Source organism: Rhipicephalus sanguineus, chromosome 2 (genome assembly GCF_013339695.2).
Source record: "Rhipicephalus sanguineus isolate Rsan-2018 chromosome 2, BIME_Rsan_1.4, whole genome shotgun sequence".
NCBI classification, from domain to species: domain Eukaryota; kingdom Metazoa; phylum Arthropoda; class Arachnida; order Ixodida; family Ixodidae; genus Rhipicephalus; species Rhipicephalus sanguineus.
The window spans coordinates 101,859,354-101,877,832 of NC_051177.1; the positions used below are offsets into that span (position 1 = coordinate 101,859,354).

At 45.3% G+C, this 18,479-nt stretch overlaps 1 protein-coding gene across 7 annotated transcripts in view; it reads left to right on the forward strand.

Annotated features, from left to right (window-relative positions):
* The window catches only part of LOC119383474 (choline/ethanolamine kinase), a 116,166-nt gene extending 104,934 nt beyond the window's left edge, over window positions 1–11,232 (forward strand). For all 7 annotated transcript variants that reach the window (XM_049412530.1, XM_037651609.2, XM_037651603.2 and 4 more), the window contains 2 exons: window positions 610–807; window positions 7,216–11,232. In XM_049412530.1, the coding sequence (XP_049268487.1) occupies window positions 610–807; window positions 7,216–7,338 (321 nt within the window). In that variant the 3' untranslated portion in view covers window positions 7,339–11,232. The remainder of the gene's footprint in view (window positions 1–609; window positions 808–7,215) is intronic.
* Window positions 11,233–18,479: the final 7,247 nt, after the last annotated feature.

Here is an 18,479-nt window from a genome sequence, read left to right on the forward strand (position 1 = left end):
TACCTCTGCCACATCTTTCATCTCCATGTTGGAACCAGCGTTTTCTCGAGTTAATACATTTGCGACCGTGGCAGAGCTTGAAAGACAACTCTGCCGCAATACCGGGTTGTGATGAGGTGAAGCATATTGAAAATCTAGGGACCGCTTCCAATCGGACGTTGACTGTGCCTTGGCAAAGTTCGACCGTAACGGAGCTTGAAAGACAACTCTGCCGCAATACCGGGGTGTGATGAGGTGAAGCATATTTAAAATCTAGGGACCACTTTCAATCGGACGTTGACTGTGTCTTGGCAAAGTTCGACCGTAACGGAGCTTGAAAGGCAGCTTTGCCGCAATACGAGATTGTAATGAGGTGAAGCTTATTGAAAATCTGAAGGGGTCACTTTCAATCTGACGTTGACTGTATTTGTTTTTGGGAAGTTCGAATAGTAAAATTCCAGCGCGAATCGAATCGAATAGCAAACACTATTAGAAAAATATTCGAAATTTCGAAATATTTGCACACCCCTACTTATTACTCAAGCTTCATGTCAGGTGTTTCATGTTTTTACTTCATCCGATCATGCACATTGCCAAGCTCACTGTATTGCTTTCCTGCTTCCCTTTCAGCGACTGTTCATTGCACGGTACCTCGCGACATACACCAAGTGCCTGGCAATGACAAATGAGCCTAAGCAGCCACCAAATCTGTGCACTGTGGACTATGTCCTCCACGAGGCACGTGTCTTCACATTGGCCTCTCATCTCTTCTGGACCCTCTGGAGTATCTTCAATGCCCACACATCAAAGATCAAGTTCGGCTATTGGGTATGCTTACTCAACTACTGCTGTATATACACCAAGAAAACTGTATTTCAAGGGGTTGCTTTCCCTGGCCTGCTACAGAATATTGCCATCTATAAGTGAACTTTGAATTTAAGGTGTCCCTCCAGCTCTTAACCCCCTGATAGAGTGGAGGGGAGGGGGGAAGGGAAGGGAGGAGATATATCTATCTATATTAATTCTTAAAAAGAAAGATCTCGACCAAGAGAACTGTCGAAGTGTCCATACTGACCGTCGCAGTCAGTTAAGTTCCGAAAAACTAGTCACAAGTGTGCCGCTTGCACTCTCACACTTTCACGCATCATTATCTTGCTTCTTAATACATGATGTCCCTGAACTTGTTCTGTGACATTGTGAGTGCAGACCACGATTTAAGAAAAATAAGGTGCTGACACTCGCCACTCCCCTTAAGCAGAGGGCATGGACAGATTGTGTTTGTAGATGTCATTGAGCCATGAGTAGTTTTCGCTGCACGAGTACAGATGGCGCTACAGTATGGGGTCTCAGGGGCCTGCCCGGCTTGCATTCTGACTTAGCACGCGGTGGCAACTCTTCCTGAAAATTGTGTGTGAAGGCTTTTCTATGATATAGAAACCTGTTGTGTTGTCCCCTTGAGCCCTGTGAGTGCGCTTGCTTTGCTGATTCATATTCTGGGATTCACTCAACATATACCTCGACGCTGCCTGCATATCAGGGTTGCCGTTGGTGGCTACTTTGAGCCAAATTTCCGGTGAAAATTTCCGGTTGGCACCATGGCTACTTTCTGGCTACTTTGAAGTTCTATTTTGGCGCATTTACTAGCCATTCTTCTTACTATTTGCAAATAAAATAACAAGCAATCCTAAAGAATAACCATTGTTTCCAAGCTTCTTCTGCTGTGTTGGCCGATGCACGTGTATCTTCTCCTCCCGCCAGCGGGCTGGTGTACTCGAGGCACCAAACACGCGGTGCAACTGCGAAAATGGAGTGACAAAGTTGCGTGCATGTAAGCAAATGCGTGGCTAGCACGCTGCTGACGCTGCCCACCATCTATGATGAAGCTGTGCACCAGTTTTTAATGCTGAAGCTCAATGCCTGTTCTCTTGTGAACTTGACAAAAAGAGATATCTCCAACAAATGAAGCTGGACTGTTCATTTTCAACCAGATTTCGCTACTTGAAGCGGGACTGGTATATGGTAACTCTGTGTTAATTTCGGTCTATGGCTCCAAGTAAAAACGGCTTCAGCATTTAATTTTCCTACTGAGTTGTTGCCCCAAAATTACTTTGCGAAGAAATGTTCCAGACAAACTGCATGCAGGTGCACTAAAATTGTAATATCTTTAAACATTTATTTCCAACTTGCCTGTGCCTTGAAGGGCAAGCAAGAGAAAAAAAATTGTGCTTCTTATTCTGCATTTTGGCTTATTCAAAATCGTATTATTTATTGTTAAATAATAAAACCTATATTTATAATATCACTTTCATTCTACTTGGCTATAAATTTGGTGCTAAAATTATATGATATGGCCACTTCGGCTACTTTTAGCCTGAGTTTTGGCTCCTTTTCAAGTATACCCAACAGCAACCCTGCTGCATATGACTCCGAGTGCCCGTTAGCTGCGTTCACGCTGGCTGCACCTCGAAATGGGCAAAAAGGGTTTTGTTCCAAATTGCAAGTCGGGATATCAGACTTGTACGGAGTGTGTGTTGATTTTCAAGGCTGCACATGAACCAGAGTGTTTAGATAAGTGGCGATAGACGATTCCAAGAGCAGATAGTTTTACAGCCTACTGACCATGTGCACGCGAAGCATTTCCCAGAAGTTATCTCTGCAACATATCATGCAGAATAGAAGAAAGAAAACGTCCATGTAGGCACCCAAAAGAAACCTGTGCTCTCTTCAAATGCTATGCCTGGCATTTTTCCTGGACTGTCCACAATACCCGACTGTGCAGCAAAAAACTAGAAACCTCTGTGAAACCGGCATGCTCTACTTCCATCTTCTCGGAAGCGAGGGAAGCCAAAAGTTTCAAATGCTTCCAAAGAGCTTTATCTGATGGTTGTTGAAAGTAAGCCAAATATATTGCGCGTAGACACAGGGAGCCCAGGACATGCTGATGCCGAATAATTAACAGGCGTGCTATGTAAGAGACCGCGCTTTGACTTGAGCAGCAATGGGCCTCGTCCCAGTAAAGAATAGGATATGCTTCGCAACACGACACTGACAGTGTGAGTGGCCTATGCACTACAGACGCACTTTGTTGTCGAAGGTAATTTCTTGGTTTATCAGGTGCCATTTTTCCTGCTGTGTCATCTATGCTTCTTGGGACAAAAAGTATTAAATGTTCTAGAATAGCCAGTGGACAAAAGTAATTGTGAATACGACTAGCGTGACACAGCCGCATTTTTTTTTTTTATGCTCGATATATTCATGTGGTTATAATTAGTAAGCCAAACTTGATATCACCAGGTAGGCTTTTCCTGTCTTAGGATGCCTCTTGTGTCTCTTCGTCACCGTCCGGTGACGCTAACAAGGACGCTGATGAGAAATAAGCTGCACATACAATTACAAATGTAGAGAAGAAGAGTGGCCTCAGTGGCATTGCTCTGCGCCTCAGCGGCATCGCCATCGCCGTGAGCTCGTGGTTGCTGCGCTTGGCCGAACGCTGCTGACCGCTGCTTGTTCACACGCATTCTCTGCCAATAAACCTCTTAGCAAGTGGTGGAGGCTGCTCGGTTTCGATCGCCCTGGAACTTCGGAATCGCACTCTACCGTCTATCATGCCCAACGATGCAGGCGCCACTCATCCAACTCCTCCAACGGCACCGCCCACCCTGCTCTGCGCTGGTTCCTTGTGTCCGCGAGATCCCCCCATCTTCTCGGGCACTGACGACAAGGACGTGGACGATTGGATTTCCACGTACGAGCGAGTGAGCGTTCACAACAAATGGGACGATGACTCCAAGTTGAGTTATGTTTCCTTTTATCTGTCAAACGTGGCCAAACTGTGGTTCATAAACCACGAAGCTGACCTTCCTACGTGGTCGGTTTTCAAGACCAGCCTCACCCAGGTCTTCGGGCAGCCCGAGGTGCGAAAACTCCGCGCAGAACAACGCTTGCGTACTCGATCCCAACAGCTTGGTGAGAATTTCACCAGCTACATCGAGGACATCCTTGACCTTTGCAAGCGGGTGAACGCGTCGATGTCCGAAGAGGAGAAGATCAAACACATTATGAAGGGCATTGAGGACGACGCTTTTCAAATCAGTTTCGTTACTGCAGAAGCCCAGTGTATTACCCTTATGATATCCATTTTCAGACGGGTCTACTACACCCAGGCAGGCGCACTTCCTACGCAAAACGTTTTATTAAAAGGAAAAGGCAAGCTAAAGACACATTGTCCAACGGTGGATGATTCTCTGCTCGCCCGCTCCCCTGTGATTATATACACGTTAACATACGCACTCGTTTCTGCTGTAGTCCACACGGCTTGTTGCAATGGTGCAACAGCGAACATCGCCTGAGGCCAAAATTGAACTATTTGCAAAACGCTAAGCATAAGACTGGCAGGGCTCGCAAGTTGATTGAAGTTTGTAATTAAGAACAAGTGTAAGCTTTGAGACGCATTGGTTCATGGTGTTCTGATGCGGTTTTTTTTTTGTGCTTCAGTTTGCCAATACCACTATTTGCTCGCTGTCGGAGCATTTTTATAACAAGAACGCTGATGAGAAATAAGCTGCACATGCAATTACAAATCAGTTTTGTTACTGCAGAAGCCCAGTGTACTCCTCTTATGATATACATTTTCAGACGGGTCTACTGTTAAAGGGAACACTTGTGTGCAGGGCATGTCCTGATATCACTTTCTTGCAATAGCATAGTGGCTTATATTTGCATTAGACTACTGGCTGTCACTCTTTTTGACAGACCAGTGTCATGGACAAACAATGTTTCCATATCCACTTGTCATTAGGCGGCCAGCAATATAAAAGGTGCTCATTCGAGTTTCCCTTTAGCAGTGGACTGTACTGTACATGCATATATCGAGTGCTTTAAACGAGCGAGGCTCCGCAGCAATAACCTACGCAGCGCGGATCGGAGCCCTTCACTACTGAGCCCCCGTCTGTTAGCATCACTTGTCGCCAGCAAAGGGAAACAGCCTAAGCGGCAAACAGAGTCTGGACGCGGTGCCAGCCGCAGTGTCACCACCTAAATTATTCTTACACCATGGTGCAGACACATAATCTGCACTTTCAAGGTGCACGCTTGGTGTTTATTATCTGGTATGCACAAAGCTGCTGGCAAGGCGAATGGCTGGGACATTGATGGCATAATTGGGCTCCTCTCCAAGTGCTGCTCTACATCTAGTGCCATGAACTATCGCCTGTGATGGTTTTCGTACCTCTTGGCGTAGAGAATACTGCCATGCGCGCTCCTTTTTGTCATTTTTATCTAACTAGTCCATTGCACACGTAGCCACTGCCTTGCTCAAGCCGCGCCCTAATGTCTCGGAACCTTCCGATTATCTTAGAATCCTCTTAAAGGCTTGAGCACGCAAATGCGAACAGTTGAGATTATTCTCGAACTAACACGGCCACCAGCGATGAGGCTCGAATGTTCAATGCTGCATGTATAAATGCCAACGCGCCTTACCGCAGAGCAGATTATCGACGGCCAACGCTCTGTTCGCTGCTATCAGTATACTGTGTGCCTTGCTTGCAGTTTGCCTTTCCATTTCCCGGCCACAAGTTTGGCCAAATAAAGAGTTAGGTATTTCCGAGTTCTGCTGGAGTCTTCTTCACCGTCATTACCATGTGACAATACATACATGCATGTTGAGGAATGTGTGCTCATAATGCAACATAAAATGATGAGGGATAACATGGAGCTTTCCGTGTGTGCATTCCTCATAACTTTTAAGCTACCACGTTATTTGTTAAGCCGTGGTAGCTTAGCGGGTAAGGTGTCGTGCTGCTAAGGTCGAGGACACGGGTTCCATTCCCCACCATGGTGGCCTCATTTCGATTGGAGTGAAATGCAAGAGCATCTGCATACTTGGAATTATCTGATGTTAAAGGGGCCCTAGAACACTTTGCCAAGTAGTCATTGCATGATCTCCCTACCTGAGTTCATTGCCTCACGAATCGATTGCCGAAAAATATTTTTGGAATCCATCAAGTACGCACGGAGTTGAAGGGATTTGCAGTAGGGTGCGTGTTTGGGCTAGTTGGTTCATGATTACAAGTGGAAAAAAACAGCACTAAAATGACGGGACAAGAAAGGACACCAACCACAGAAAAAAACAAACGAAGACTTGGCCTGCGCAGAGCCAATAAAGTGATCAATGGGACAGGAATCCTTACATGTATTGTGGATACGATAAGCTTCTGAAATGAGACGCGGCAAGGCATATGTAAGCCTCCCCTCGATTTTCCTCCTTTCGAAGGAGATAGAATTCCTGTCCGATTGATCACTTTATTGCCTCTGTGCAGGCTGTCTTCATTTCTTGTTTTAACACAATAGTGTTAAAGACCTTGTTTCGCACAAATTCCGGTGTCGGCGTCATTGGTTGTGAGCGAAAAATCAGTGTTGTCCGTGAGCGAACATTCAAGATCAATGCAAATAAAATAAACAGTAAATATCTTTGGCTCAAGTGGGAATTGAATCCAGAACTTCTGTGGGGCAAGCAAGTGTTCTACCACAGAGCCATGCCCGCGCTTGAAACTGTTTCTAAAAAAAAAAAACCCCTATAATAATGTCATGCAGTGCGAGGAGTCTCCTTAATGCATGTAATATTGCATGGCAGAAGCGTAGAATCGCACCAGGTGTCAAAACATGTAAATCGCACAACGAGTGGTTGGTTTAAAGGCCCACCAATTCGTGCATGCCACGCATCATTCGCAAGCTCTCCCTCTTCACTGCTCCAAAGGCAAGGAGAGCATTGAGATTCACCCTTTCCCTGCAGCCACTGCTCCGCTCCGACGGCTACTCCCCTTTGTGTGGCGTGCAGTTGGGAAAATGCATTCACAAAAAGCCTCTGCATGTCAACCATGTGACCAGTGGCACCATCAGAGTTTCAATTTATTGCCTTGCTATCCTCTGCGGTAGTTGTGAAACTTCGTTACGTTGAAATTACGGGTAAACATGCGTCGTTATATGAGGCAAATAATACATACGTGGTGTTTTATGGGCATTAAGTTATAAAAACTGATATACTTTGTTATATAGAGAATTTAGTTATGTATTGAAGTTCATTATATCGAGGTTTAACTGTGCTACCCGCCAGCTATGTAGGCAGCCGGACGCTCTTGCGTCCTGCTGCCAACATGGCTGCAAGTTATGCAATTCAAGTTATCTCTTGCCGAGACACCTGTTCCTGAAGTGTGGCTCTGGTTTCTTGTTCGTGTGCAGGAGTACGGCCAGGCACGACTTGATGCATTCATGGAGCTGAAGCGTGAACTGCTCCAGAAAACAAGTCCACCAGAAGCAGCACCTTCCACCAACTGCACGTCACAAAGGGTTGCTCAGCCATGAGCAGGCGTCATAGCTCCTGGGTGCCTGCATTAACTTTCTTCCTCATCGGTGCATTCAAGGTGTGTGCAATGACTGAGCAACACCGAAGACTTCCATTGCATCCACTCACCACCTTCACAGTGCAAATCCCCAACTCAAGTCTCAAGCTTCCTGAACAACAGAATGGCTGATGTTCTATGTTGTGGCAAGGCAAATTCAACGAGTCTGAGCTGTTCTATAGTCAAATCTCGATACAACGAATCTCAAGGGACCGCTAAAAATCGTAAATGCTACCAAAGTAGTCGCCTACCTTTGCTGGATGTGCATCCACAATCGCGTTATTCTTTAATATTAACACGAAGTATTCCGGAATGAGTAGACGTGTGTTTGGTGAAGATCGTGATCGTGATCGTGCACTCAACTGCTGCAAGACGAACTCTTCAAAGTGCGCATCCTTCTTATGCGCTTTGAAACGTTGAAACGTTGAAAAGTCGGATACCGATTCTTTGCGTTGGTTTGTGCACGCTGTTTCAGCGTCGTCTTTGCTCTCGTCATCCTCATCGCCGTTTCCTTGGTCACGGCAAATGGTGTTGACCTTATTGATCGTCAGTTCAGCTGACATGCATACTTCATCGTAGCACTGGTCGCACTGCGCGTAGTGTTTGAACGTTAGTGAAGCATGCACGAGAATCTTTCTGCGACCATCCCATAGGTTGCCTGCGTCGCATTCTTCCCTGTCGCCGCGTTCCTTTTGTGCTGCTTCTGGAGCTCATCGTGAACGTACAAACACCAAGCTAAAGGCGAGTAAAACAGGTGTGCAACAAGCGTGCAGACGTAGCTGGCTGACGAAACAAAGGCAGCGACGCGAAGCCTGATGAGAAAAACAAGTACAGGCGATAATGATTGCAATAGGGCTGTCACAAATTTCAAATAGGGCAGGCGCATAGATAAATAAGCGGGCATTCTGACGATGATGATAGCGGCACATATGGAGCTAGGCATTGTTTACACTGCTGCGAGTAACTTTTTAAGTTCGTAATTCATTATTTTGAACTGTTGAGATACAAGGGCGATAAAATGTCATACATTATTTTGAAACATTCAGTATATTGAAATTCGTAGTAAAATATCATTACATTGAACTGATGGACATTTGGAGGGGGATTTTCGAAATAGTCGTTAATCTGAAAAAATTGTTAACCTGAGGTTCGCTATAACGGGATTTGACTGTATCATGTGCACTGTGTGCTTTGCTGGCAAGGCGCTTTCTCCAGTACCACATGAAAGAGACTTGTCTCGAGTGTCTGGCCATTTCGCATCTGTCTTTTATTTTGGTATGGGTTGGTGTGCTTGTACGAATAGACCAAAGTGACCCAGTACCTTTCCTCTATCACTGCGTTTGACATCAGTGAGAAAAGAGCTATGCTGTGGGCACTAAACTCAAGCTGTGCCACCGTGGAGACGATGCGTGGCAACGAAACATTTCACGAGTGTTGCCGCATTTTCTTTGTTGAGGAAGTACACTCGGCACGTTCCTTCCACAGACAGTGCTGCAGCCACGCTGCGGGTTGTGCGACAACAGCACCAGCAACCACGTTGTCTGAGCACACTCGCTCCTGGCTACAGCCCATTTGTACTCAGGGAGCAAACGTCTTGCTACCCCTTCTTGTGTCTTACCTGGGCTCTTCCCAAGCCATTGTTGCATTTCAGCACCGTTCCTCAAGTGTGCTTGGAAGCCACCTCCGAGAGGTGTTTGTGTGTGTAAAGCACTGGGTGTGCCTTACTGGTACTATTGAGTAAAGCTCGCATGATTGGAGTGTGTAGCAGCCTAGAAAAGGCTATAAGGACGAAAGCTGCAACCCACGGAACACTACCGTTTCTTCTTCTTTTTTTTGAACCTGAAGGAGTTTTCTTTTGCCATACACACTGTATATTGCAGTGCTGTTGAAAGCATAATGAGTCTGTGCAGTAGTAAAACTCCTGTCTCTTTTGGGTAAAGGTGCTCAAATAACACCTTTTGCACGCGTACACCTTATGGTGTGTATGGTCAATGCGAAAAGCAAAACGGCCATGGTGCTCATCTGTCGCCATGTGGCCATATGTTACCTGGGGTAAATTGCGAGGCATAGTGTGTCTGGTTGTGACAGGACACCTCGTTGCGCATGAAGCACATTCGCGGCTCTCAGTAGCCCCAGGTCACTGCACGAGGATAGGCTTTTGGAAATACTGGGTACAAAGCTAGCAGCTGCATCTGCCCTGCATTAAAGAAAAGGAATTTTGCCGGTGAGCTGTTTGGGCCTGCCATATATAGCTCATTTATGTGGCTGAAGCACAGCACTGTGCTCCATTGACTCTGTGTGCTGCTTGTGTATTTTTGTACTTCGATAGTGGCCATTACTTTTTGGTGTACGTTCTTTCTGTTAGGGCTGCCTTTTTTCTCTATGTGCATGCAAATGTTACCAATGGGAACGGCACACATAGCACCTGTAGGATTAGTGGTGGCTGTTGCTGCGGCGACAGAGATGCATTTCTTGCGTACGTTTTCGGTCTTGTTTTGTGAGCTGGCCATACAAGAATCGGGCAAATGTTATCGCATGAAGCTGTTGAGTTGACAGAACCAAGTATGATGCTTTGCTTTAACCGAGGGAGAGGCAGTGAATGAGGTAAGCACTGGATCACTGAAAGAAACAAGAATGGTGCTCTAGTCATGGCATTTTTCCTTTTTTGACAGTCCCCCCCCCCCTCCCCCACTTCCCCTCCAACCAAAGTTGACAGCCAACAAAGCAGCTGGGGCTTTCCATTTCCTGAATGGGAGAGATGGTTTTGTCTCAACTGCAGTGACCACTGCCCACATTCCACCGATTGCTAAAACTGAATCAATAGCTGTGCATGCCTCTGAATCCCCCTCAAATTCATTTGGTGCAGACTGCCACTTTGTTATCCTCACAGGAGTTGTATATAGGAAACCAGTAGGAAAAAGAACATCTGACCTGCATTGAAGGGTCTCTATTGTCAGTGCATTTCCTGTGAGATGATAAGAGTGCCACAGGGTGTATTATATAACAGGATAGGTACTTTCCGAATATAAGCAATGGAGCTTCGAATTCTCACGTTTGCTCTACCGACTAGGTTTTACTTTTAATATTGGACAACCCCATATTGCACACAATCCATAATGACAGGTTTAAAAAAAAAAGAATTGGTAATTAGGTGCTTTGGCACTAGTGTTGAATTGCATACTAATGAGAGATTTGATAGGCTCCGAAAAGCTTGCATCAGAGTTGCACTGAGTTGATGCCACATGCCCTTGGTATTGCCGTTTTTCTTTTCTTTTTTTTTCTAATTTTTGTAACTTAAAGAAAACTTACTGCCACTTTCAGTGTTGTTTTGCTGTTACACTGCTTTGGTTCGGCATATTTTGCTTTTTCGGAGTTGAATGTTCTAAATGAATGTTCTAACTGTTTTGGCAGCATTTAATGATGAGTGCAATGTTTGCGGTTGCAAGTGCTTCAGAGAGTGGCGTTCATCCAGAACGGTGTGCAAGTATTCGCAAGTTTTTATTTGCATTTCTTGTTTACCATTTTCATGCTTACACGAGTGCAATGTTCTTGTGTTTCGTTTTATGTGCTGCCACTGATGTGTCACTTAAACGAATTCTGTGCCCCTGATTTGTGTGGAATTATTCATTTGGCGGCAAAGCCCGTAGTAGTGCCGAGGAGGACAACATGCAGGTGTGTTTTTTTTGCCTTCCTTCCCTCCTGGAAACTGTGGTTTCTGTCTGTGTCACATATTTTCAGAGTTTACTACTCCTCATGACCTAGTCTCCCAGACTGAACTATTTTTTAGCTTTTCACACAAGCTCTCTTGATGTACACTGTGATGTGTCTGTAAATAAAGGTGATACTGTGATTTACACTCATTTGCTCAAAGCTTTCCCTTGAGTACCTTCTGTTATTGAACACTGCTGCAGTTTGCTTGCAGGCTCTGCATCTGCAGCAATTCTGTCTGTGTGTACACTAGATGAATCGTTTCATGGTATGAGCAAAACTGTTCATCTTTTTGTCAAGGCCGCTGAGACGACCCAAGCGGCACATTGACGCAATCATAAGTGTCGAGTCACGACACTTGTGTATCTAATCTCAAATCGTGTCTGTGCCAAGGTTTGGCAGGAGATAGAGCCAAGGTATTCCTTGATGAGGTTTAGTTTTAACAAGTTCAATAAAACAAACAAGAGAAGAACGTGACGAGGCTACATTGTACGAGCACTACTATTTACAGGCTTTTGACGCGATAGCATTAAAGAGCTCGTTTCACAGAAATTTCGCTGTCGGCGTCGGTTTTATTGGTTGTGAGTGAAAAATCATCTTGTCCGTGACCGAAAAATTGAGAAAGATGCAAATAAATAAGAAAAATATTTGGGTTCGAGTGAGAATTGAACCCAGGCCGTCTGCGTAGCAAGCAGGTGTTCTACCACAGAGCTACGCTATTGCTTGAAGCTGCTTCGAAAAAAAAAAAAAAGTATATGAATGTCATGTAGTGGAAAGAGTCTCCTTAATACATGTAATATTGCGTGGCAGGAGTGTAGAATTGCACCAGTCGTCAAAACATGTGATTTGTGCAACAAGTGGGTGTTTTAAAGGCCTGCCCATTACAAAGCATTCAGACATATTTAATCTTCATCAGCTGCAAAAGCATGAACAAAGTGAGCAGCTGCGTAGGTTCGCGTGTTGCCTAACGGACGCGTAGTGGGCCCTTCACTGGTTCGCAAAAGGAAGAATTATGGCATAGTGGGCCCTTAACAGCTGTACTTGCAATAGGCATTCTAGGATAGTTTGAAAAGGACAATGTTACGCGCACAGTCGTTCGTTTCCTTACACAGTTGAGGCGGTTGAGGCATACAGCGAGAACCGAAGCCAGGCTAGCACATGAGAAGGCGATGTACATGGGGCCTGATTACACTATCGTGTTCTACTCTTAAAGGCAAAGCTCAAGCATTCTCCAAGTTTTTGTATCCGTTGTGCACAGCGACAAATGCAGAAAAACACCAGGCCTGAGCGGAAAGCGCAGCATAGTCGCAGCGTAAGCTGGAGGCGTGGCCTTTGTACTGCCCGTTGTAAATCCTCTTAGGGCGGCTAGTGCAAGTACAGTTAAAGTGACCGTGCAACACTTTTTGAGCATGGTCAGAAAACACTGCCGATCGGTCGTCAAGGCTCCTGAGAACTCTTGAGCCAAACATTATTGTGCAGCACACAGCCTGAAATTTACAATTCTGAAAGTTGGCTAGAAATCGCTCCCTCTTCTCTCGACAAATGATGCCATAAACCCAAATGATGGCGCCATGAACCCAAAGTCCACGGCTGATTTGAGCATCGTGAGTGTCGTTACTGCGGCCACCGCGGGATGCTGCCACGTGCCCGTGTATGCACTCGCGATCACACTGAAAGTAAGCCATGCTTTTGAAGAAAAAAAAAGAAAAAGTGCTCAAGGTCATGGCACACGATGACGAATGGTCGTAGCTTCTTACCCCCTTTTCATCCCCTCTCTGCGTAGTTTTCAGCGTGCTCACTGGTACGAAAGGAGAAAGAAAGCACTTGTGTGTGGCAAATTCCTGCAACTCTGCTTGTACTTGACGGATTCTAAAATATTTTGCAGCACTTGATTCGTGAGGCAATGAACTCGTTCCATAAGGCCATTCGATGATTGCTTGGAAAAGTGTTGCAGGGCCCCTTTAAGAGCTACCCACTATGCCATAATTCATCATTTTGCAAAGTACCAAGGTACCCACTACACATCTGTACACAATGCATGCACCTACGTAGCTGTACACTTTGTTGATGCTGTGGCTGATGATAATGAAGAGTTATGGCTGAGCCCTTCATAACAAGTGGGAAGCGTTAAACCACCCACTCGTTACACAACTCACATTGTGCATCACCTGGTGTTATTTTACCCTTCTGCTGCAATTCCTCACCCGACATGACTCTTGTACAGGGTCTTTTTGCACAGAAGTTTCAAGCACTGGCGGGGCCTTGTCGTAGAATACTCGACTGCCGTGCAGACTGCATGGGTTCAAATCCCGCTCGAACGCTGGTTTTAATTTCTCGTTGGGCACGATAGCCGAGACGGACATTAGCGGCAGCGGACAACTACACCACGAAAATCGACTGTTGTGAGCTCACAACAGGTTACGGTGTGAAATACTTCCTCTTCACTACAGTAGTTAGCTACTCAATCACAGTCACACAACAGGGTAATAGTGTGAGTCAGGTACTGTGCTCCCAACGTTATTTAAACTCTTGCTGTAGACGAGAGTCCTCGACGAAGCATCATCCAGAGTTACTGGTGATAGATAAGAGAACAGTACTTATCTCCCTAGAATGTCCATAGTGCTGGCACGGTCTTTGTTATTATTGGTATCAAAGTTTCGATGGATCGATACCTGTTGCATCATGGTGGGTTCATAGCGGTCGTAGCGTTGCTGAGACTGCAAAGTCTCCGCGCGGGATGCTATCGATCTAGTCGGATACAGTCTTGTACTCGTCATCTCCATGGTCTCTTCCATCCATTCTCCCTCCGCTCTACCGACGACATATAATGCCATCTTGAGATCTGCGTTGTGGTTAAATGCACTTTTCGTAGAAAAGCCCTGTACCTGAGTGAACTCCTTGACGTTCTCTCTGCCTCTAAGGGGTGGGGCAGAAGTCCACTTGCCCTTGCAGAAGCAGTTTCCAGAAGTTGCAGTAGTATATTGGTTTAAGGACAGGAAAGACACTTGTTTCTACAACACATAAGGGAGCACAGCGCATTGTCGTTGGGTGGGGGAGGAAGATTGAAGGCAGAGAGAGGAAAGGAGAGGCCACTTCAAGATGACTACCCACAATACCGAGTGCCAGGCCTGGTACCTCTCTCCCCATGGGAAAGGCTGGTGGGTGGCCGGTGGCACTAAGAATGCCTCACGCATTGCAGGCGGACACTCTGCCACTGCTTCGGTTTTCCTGAACAGGGCTTGTGCTTGGCTGGCACGGAGGAAGAAAAAATTATCAGAGTCTGTGTCCTTCTCTGCCTGTGTCCTTCGTCTTTGTCCTTCTCTGCCTGTGTCCTTCGTCTTTGTTGTCTGTGTCCTTCTCTGCCTGGTCCTTCGTCTTTCGCGCTGTTTCCCTCCAATAATATCAGAGTCCCTTATGCACTTAAGATGACTTGAAGGCGAAAGTGTATGTGGCCTCGCAGATGCCTACACCACGTGAACGCCGCAAAGACGAAATGAGTGCGCAGCTCGCACCCCTTGAGCCATGCTTGAGAGGTCATGTGGTATTTCTTGTACCTCATAATCATGCCAAATTTTTGTTTGACGAGGCATATAAGGCCTTCACCTTAACCCTTTGCGGTCTGCAACCTTTAACCCACCTTCTGTCCTTACCGGTTCGAAACTAAGAAAAGCAAAGCTTAAGTAGATGGGGCATAATGCAGTGAGAAAATGCGGGCATGAATCAACCACGAAATAGCTTGTCTAACACTGCTCGACAGAGGACCATTGCAGCTGTGTAGCGTTGTTGGGAGGGACCGATAATGAACCGCAAGGGGTTAAAAATGTTGGGAGAGAGCATTACCTTATGCAGCCAGCATTGGCAAGCGAACGTCCTGTGAAGCCAGGGCCCAACACACGACCTCCGAGACGCAGCATATTGGCCGAGCATGTCTGTGCAGTCGCAGCTTTGCCTGCACTGAATGCACGCTCTGACATAGTAGATGTCATGTTGCGCCAACACTCGTTCTTTTGGCTTAAATTTTGTTATGCAACGCTCCTTCCTAATTTTAGAGCGCATCTAGAGCTCGCCCGTTCCTGTGTTAACATTGGCGTGCCTTGTCGTAACCAAGTGAACAAGCACAGCAAAAGATAAAAGCAAATGTGGAGAGTGTGGCAAAAGGGTGAGGAGGAAAGTAGAGTGCTGCATGATACTACGAGATGGTGCCATAATATCTGTAACCTGACTGTATGCGTGACTCAAATTATGTAGTATTATGTGGAAGCCGCAAGATTACTCTAGAACCTTCGACAAGTCATGTATAAAAGTGCTTCAATGAGCCGTGCGTAAAATGCAGGAACGCTCTGCATGTTTCTACATCTGGGTGCACTTTAAAGAACCCTGAATGGCCAAAATTAGTACGGAGTCCTACACTACAAAATTTCTTCTAATTGTATCACGATTTTGGCATGTAAAACACAATAATCTAGCATTAGAGGGGCTAAAGTGGAAAAATATGGAAATTGGTATGAAGCCGACAGGTTGTGTAGGGCTGGCCCACTAAATTAGTTACCCACTACCAGTACTCTTGGCTACTCTTGACTGTCAAACTAATTAAAGGCAATCTAATACATTTCTCTCCATTTAGCACTAAATCACCACTGAGTTTTCCTCTACCACCGTTTGCCTTGTACATTTCAATCAAAAATAATTTGCCCTATGCTTTGCTTGGTTTCACTGTCTGCCCACTTAGTGTGATTGTGACTACAGATTTGAGAAAGGCTACACCAGCTGCAGTGCTAGGGTATTGAAAGACAATGAGTTCAGGACAATGAGTGCAAGAGTGCACAACGTACCTGTTCACATGGCTACCGTTGCTGACAAGCATTGTCTTTCAAACAAGGCACGAAAAGAGTATTGTTTTCTCTGCCTCTCAGTGTGCCACTAAAAAAATTATAAATTGTGAAGCTTAAGTGAGTAGCAGGAAAAAGTAAGAGCCCATGTATGAAACAAATTCAATATGACTGCTTACAGAACTCAAAGGCGGTCATATTGGTTATGATTAGTTACGTTCAAAGATGCACTACGGTTAAAAGGTAAAAACAGTGCAAAACATACAAGACAGCTACAAAGACACAGACAACACAACACAAGTGTTTCTGCTTTTAAGTCTTTGCCACCATGGGACCTAAATTAAACTTGACAGTGTGGGGCAAAAAAGACGCATTGCGATGAGCAAGAACGAGTTTAATGTAATGCAAAATGAAGCTTTGCTGTATGTGGATGCCAATAGGGCATGTTGGATATGCTGCCGCTGCTATTGCCTGACATGAAAGCCATTGGGGATGGGTTTGACCCAAGAAGGGGTCAGAAAATACATTGAAATGTGGCATATACTGTGTTGTGCATGTACAGCGACCCAAGTAAGCATTTAATGAGGTTAGTAATTAAGCAGCAACACATAGCCCGTGTCATATACTCTATGACCAAAGTTTTTGTAGTGTTGCTTTTAAACATTGCACTTTCAGCAGAGCATCCCGATTTTATCCATTGTCCAACGGACTACCCAGTGACCAAAGTTGATGAGAAAGCAGTAAGATCCAGTTACTACCAGTTCAACTGATTATGGTTCCAGTTGGTGTTCAGTTAGCTTGTAACCGGAACCGGCTACTTCTCACATGGGACTAGTTGGCCTGCAACTGGGACCAGTTGGTTTCCGACTGGAACTAGGTCACCCCAGTTAACCTTTTTCCTACTTAGCTTTTGGTCAAAAACGATACAAAAATACCGATCTCTTTTATTTGCCTGTTTGACTCTACATGTCTTGAAACAACTAAAAAAGCTATTTTAATTAAAAGCACTTTATTTGCAAGATACAAGCAAAATATTTTTTTTGAAAATTTGCAAAGGATTGACTTCACTGCACTGCACAACGGAAAGTGTCCTAACCTCTCGCGTCTTTGGCACAGAAAATGTTTTTTGAAATTTAAAAATAAAGTGCGGGAATCAGATAGCCCGCGAAAAATAACGTTGGACGTGTCGGTGGGCGTTCATTTACATCCATCGGCGTCCACTGTCGATATAGTTGATATGCGGTCGTCCGAATCCCATGATTCAGAGCAGCGGTCACAGAACTCAGAGAATCTAACTTCGAATTGCCTCTTTAAATCCCGTAATATCTGACAGAGTTTTTCTATGGGAAGCGGTGAGCTCGTATCTTCCACAAAACTTTTGCAGCGAGGGAAATGAGAAAAATTAGACTCACTAGCCTGCTGTTGGAAAAGGTTGAGTTTCAGCTCAAAAGCCTTAATGTCTACGAGCATGCGCGATACCAGTTTCCTTTTTCCTTGAATGATGGTCCCTTCTTGATCTAGTATTTCCACAAAGAATTTTTCTCCCCCCTTTCTTGGCCCTGTGCAAAGAAATTAAGTGAAGACGTAGCTAAGTGTGAAGATGGGGGAGGGCAATGCCAACTGGACACGATCTTTGTTTTTGTCTGACCCCATTTGAGGTCAAAACTGCCATGTCTGCCTTCAGATAAGTGACAAGGGGAGGGGGTTGTTGCTACTGACGTTGTGCCGGGGGCCGCATAATACTGCCCCGTGGGCCGCAGGTTGCCGACCCCTGATTAAGAGAAAGTATGCTGCCCGTATAGTCGCTGCCACACTATCAGGAGGACTGCAGTTCTTCTTCACTGTATGCAGCTAACTTTGCCAAACAAGTGTTTTTTTTTTACTTTTTATGAATGAAGCACTTGCCATCACACGGTGCCGCTCGCACATCAAGGAGGATGCCATTTTCCAATTCCACTTGCCAAAATCAAGTCCTTTCTCGACCAAAATGGATGCTTTTGGCGCCTTTTTAATTTTTTTACTGCACCATCTGTTCCAAGTCCAAGAGAACTCAGCAAAACGAACTAGGGTAGCTTAACTGCGGCGCCCCCACACGCTTCTTTTAGTGTGGACGAGCCCAGCTCATCTTTGGTAGGGAAAGGGTTAACACCAGTTGAGACCAATTGGATTACCAGTTACACATTTTCACCTGGGGAGGCATGAAAAAAGTGTGATATCCTAAGAAAGCTAATAACATTAGAGGTCATCTACCTGACAGTAGCCATGGGCGGCAAAGGAAACACATGCGAGCTTAGCAGAAAAAGAGCTATCACAGTTGAAAAATTCATCCCCTTTAAGGTAAAGAACATGGGACCAATGCGTTTTCAGAGTAGTTGCATTACAGTATGAGCTGAACAGGATGCTAGCAGATTGCACATCAAGGCTGAATTAACTCGAAGCATAGGAAAACACAATATGGCAAAACAGCTCAACAAGAGTTTGCAAGCTGAAGGAACTTCAATAAAAGGAATAGACTTGTTCCCTGCCTGACGGCAGCACGAAGCTAGAGAGAGCCTCATGTCACTTT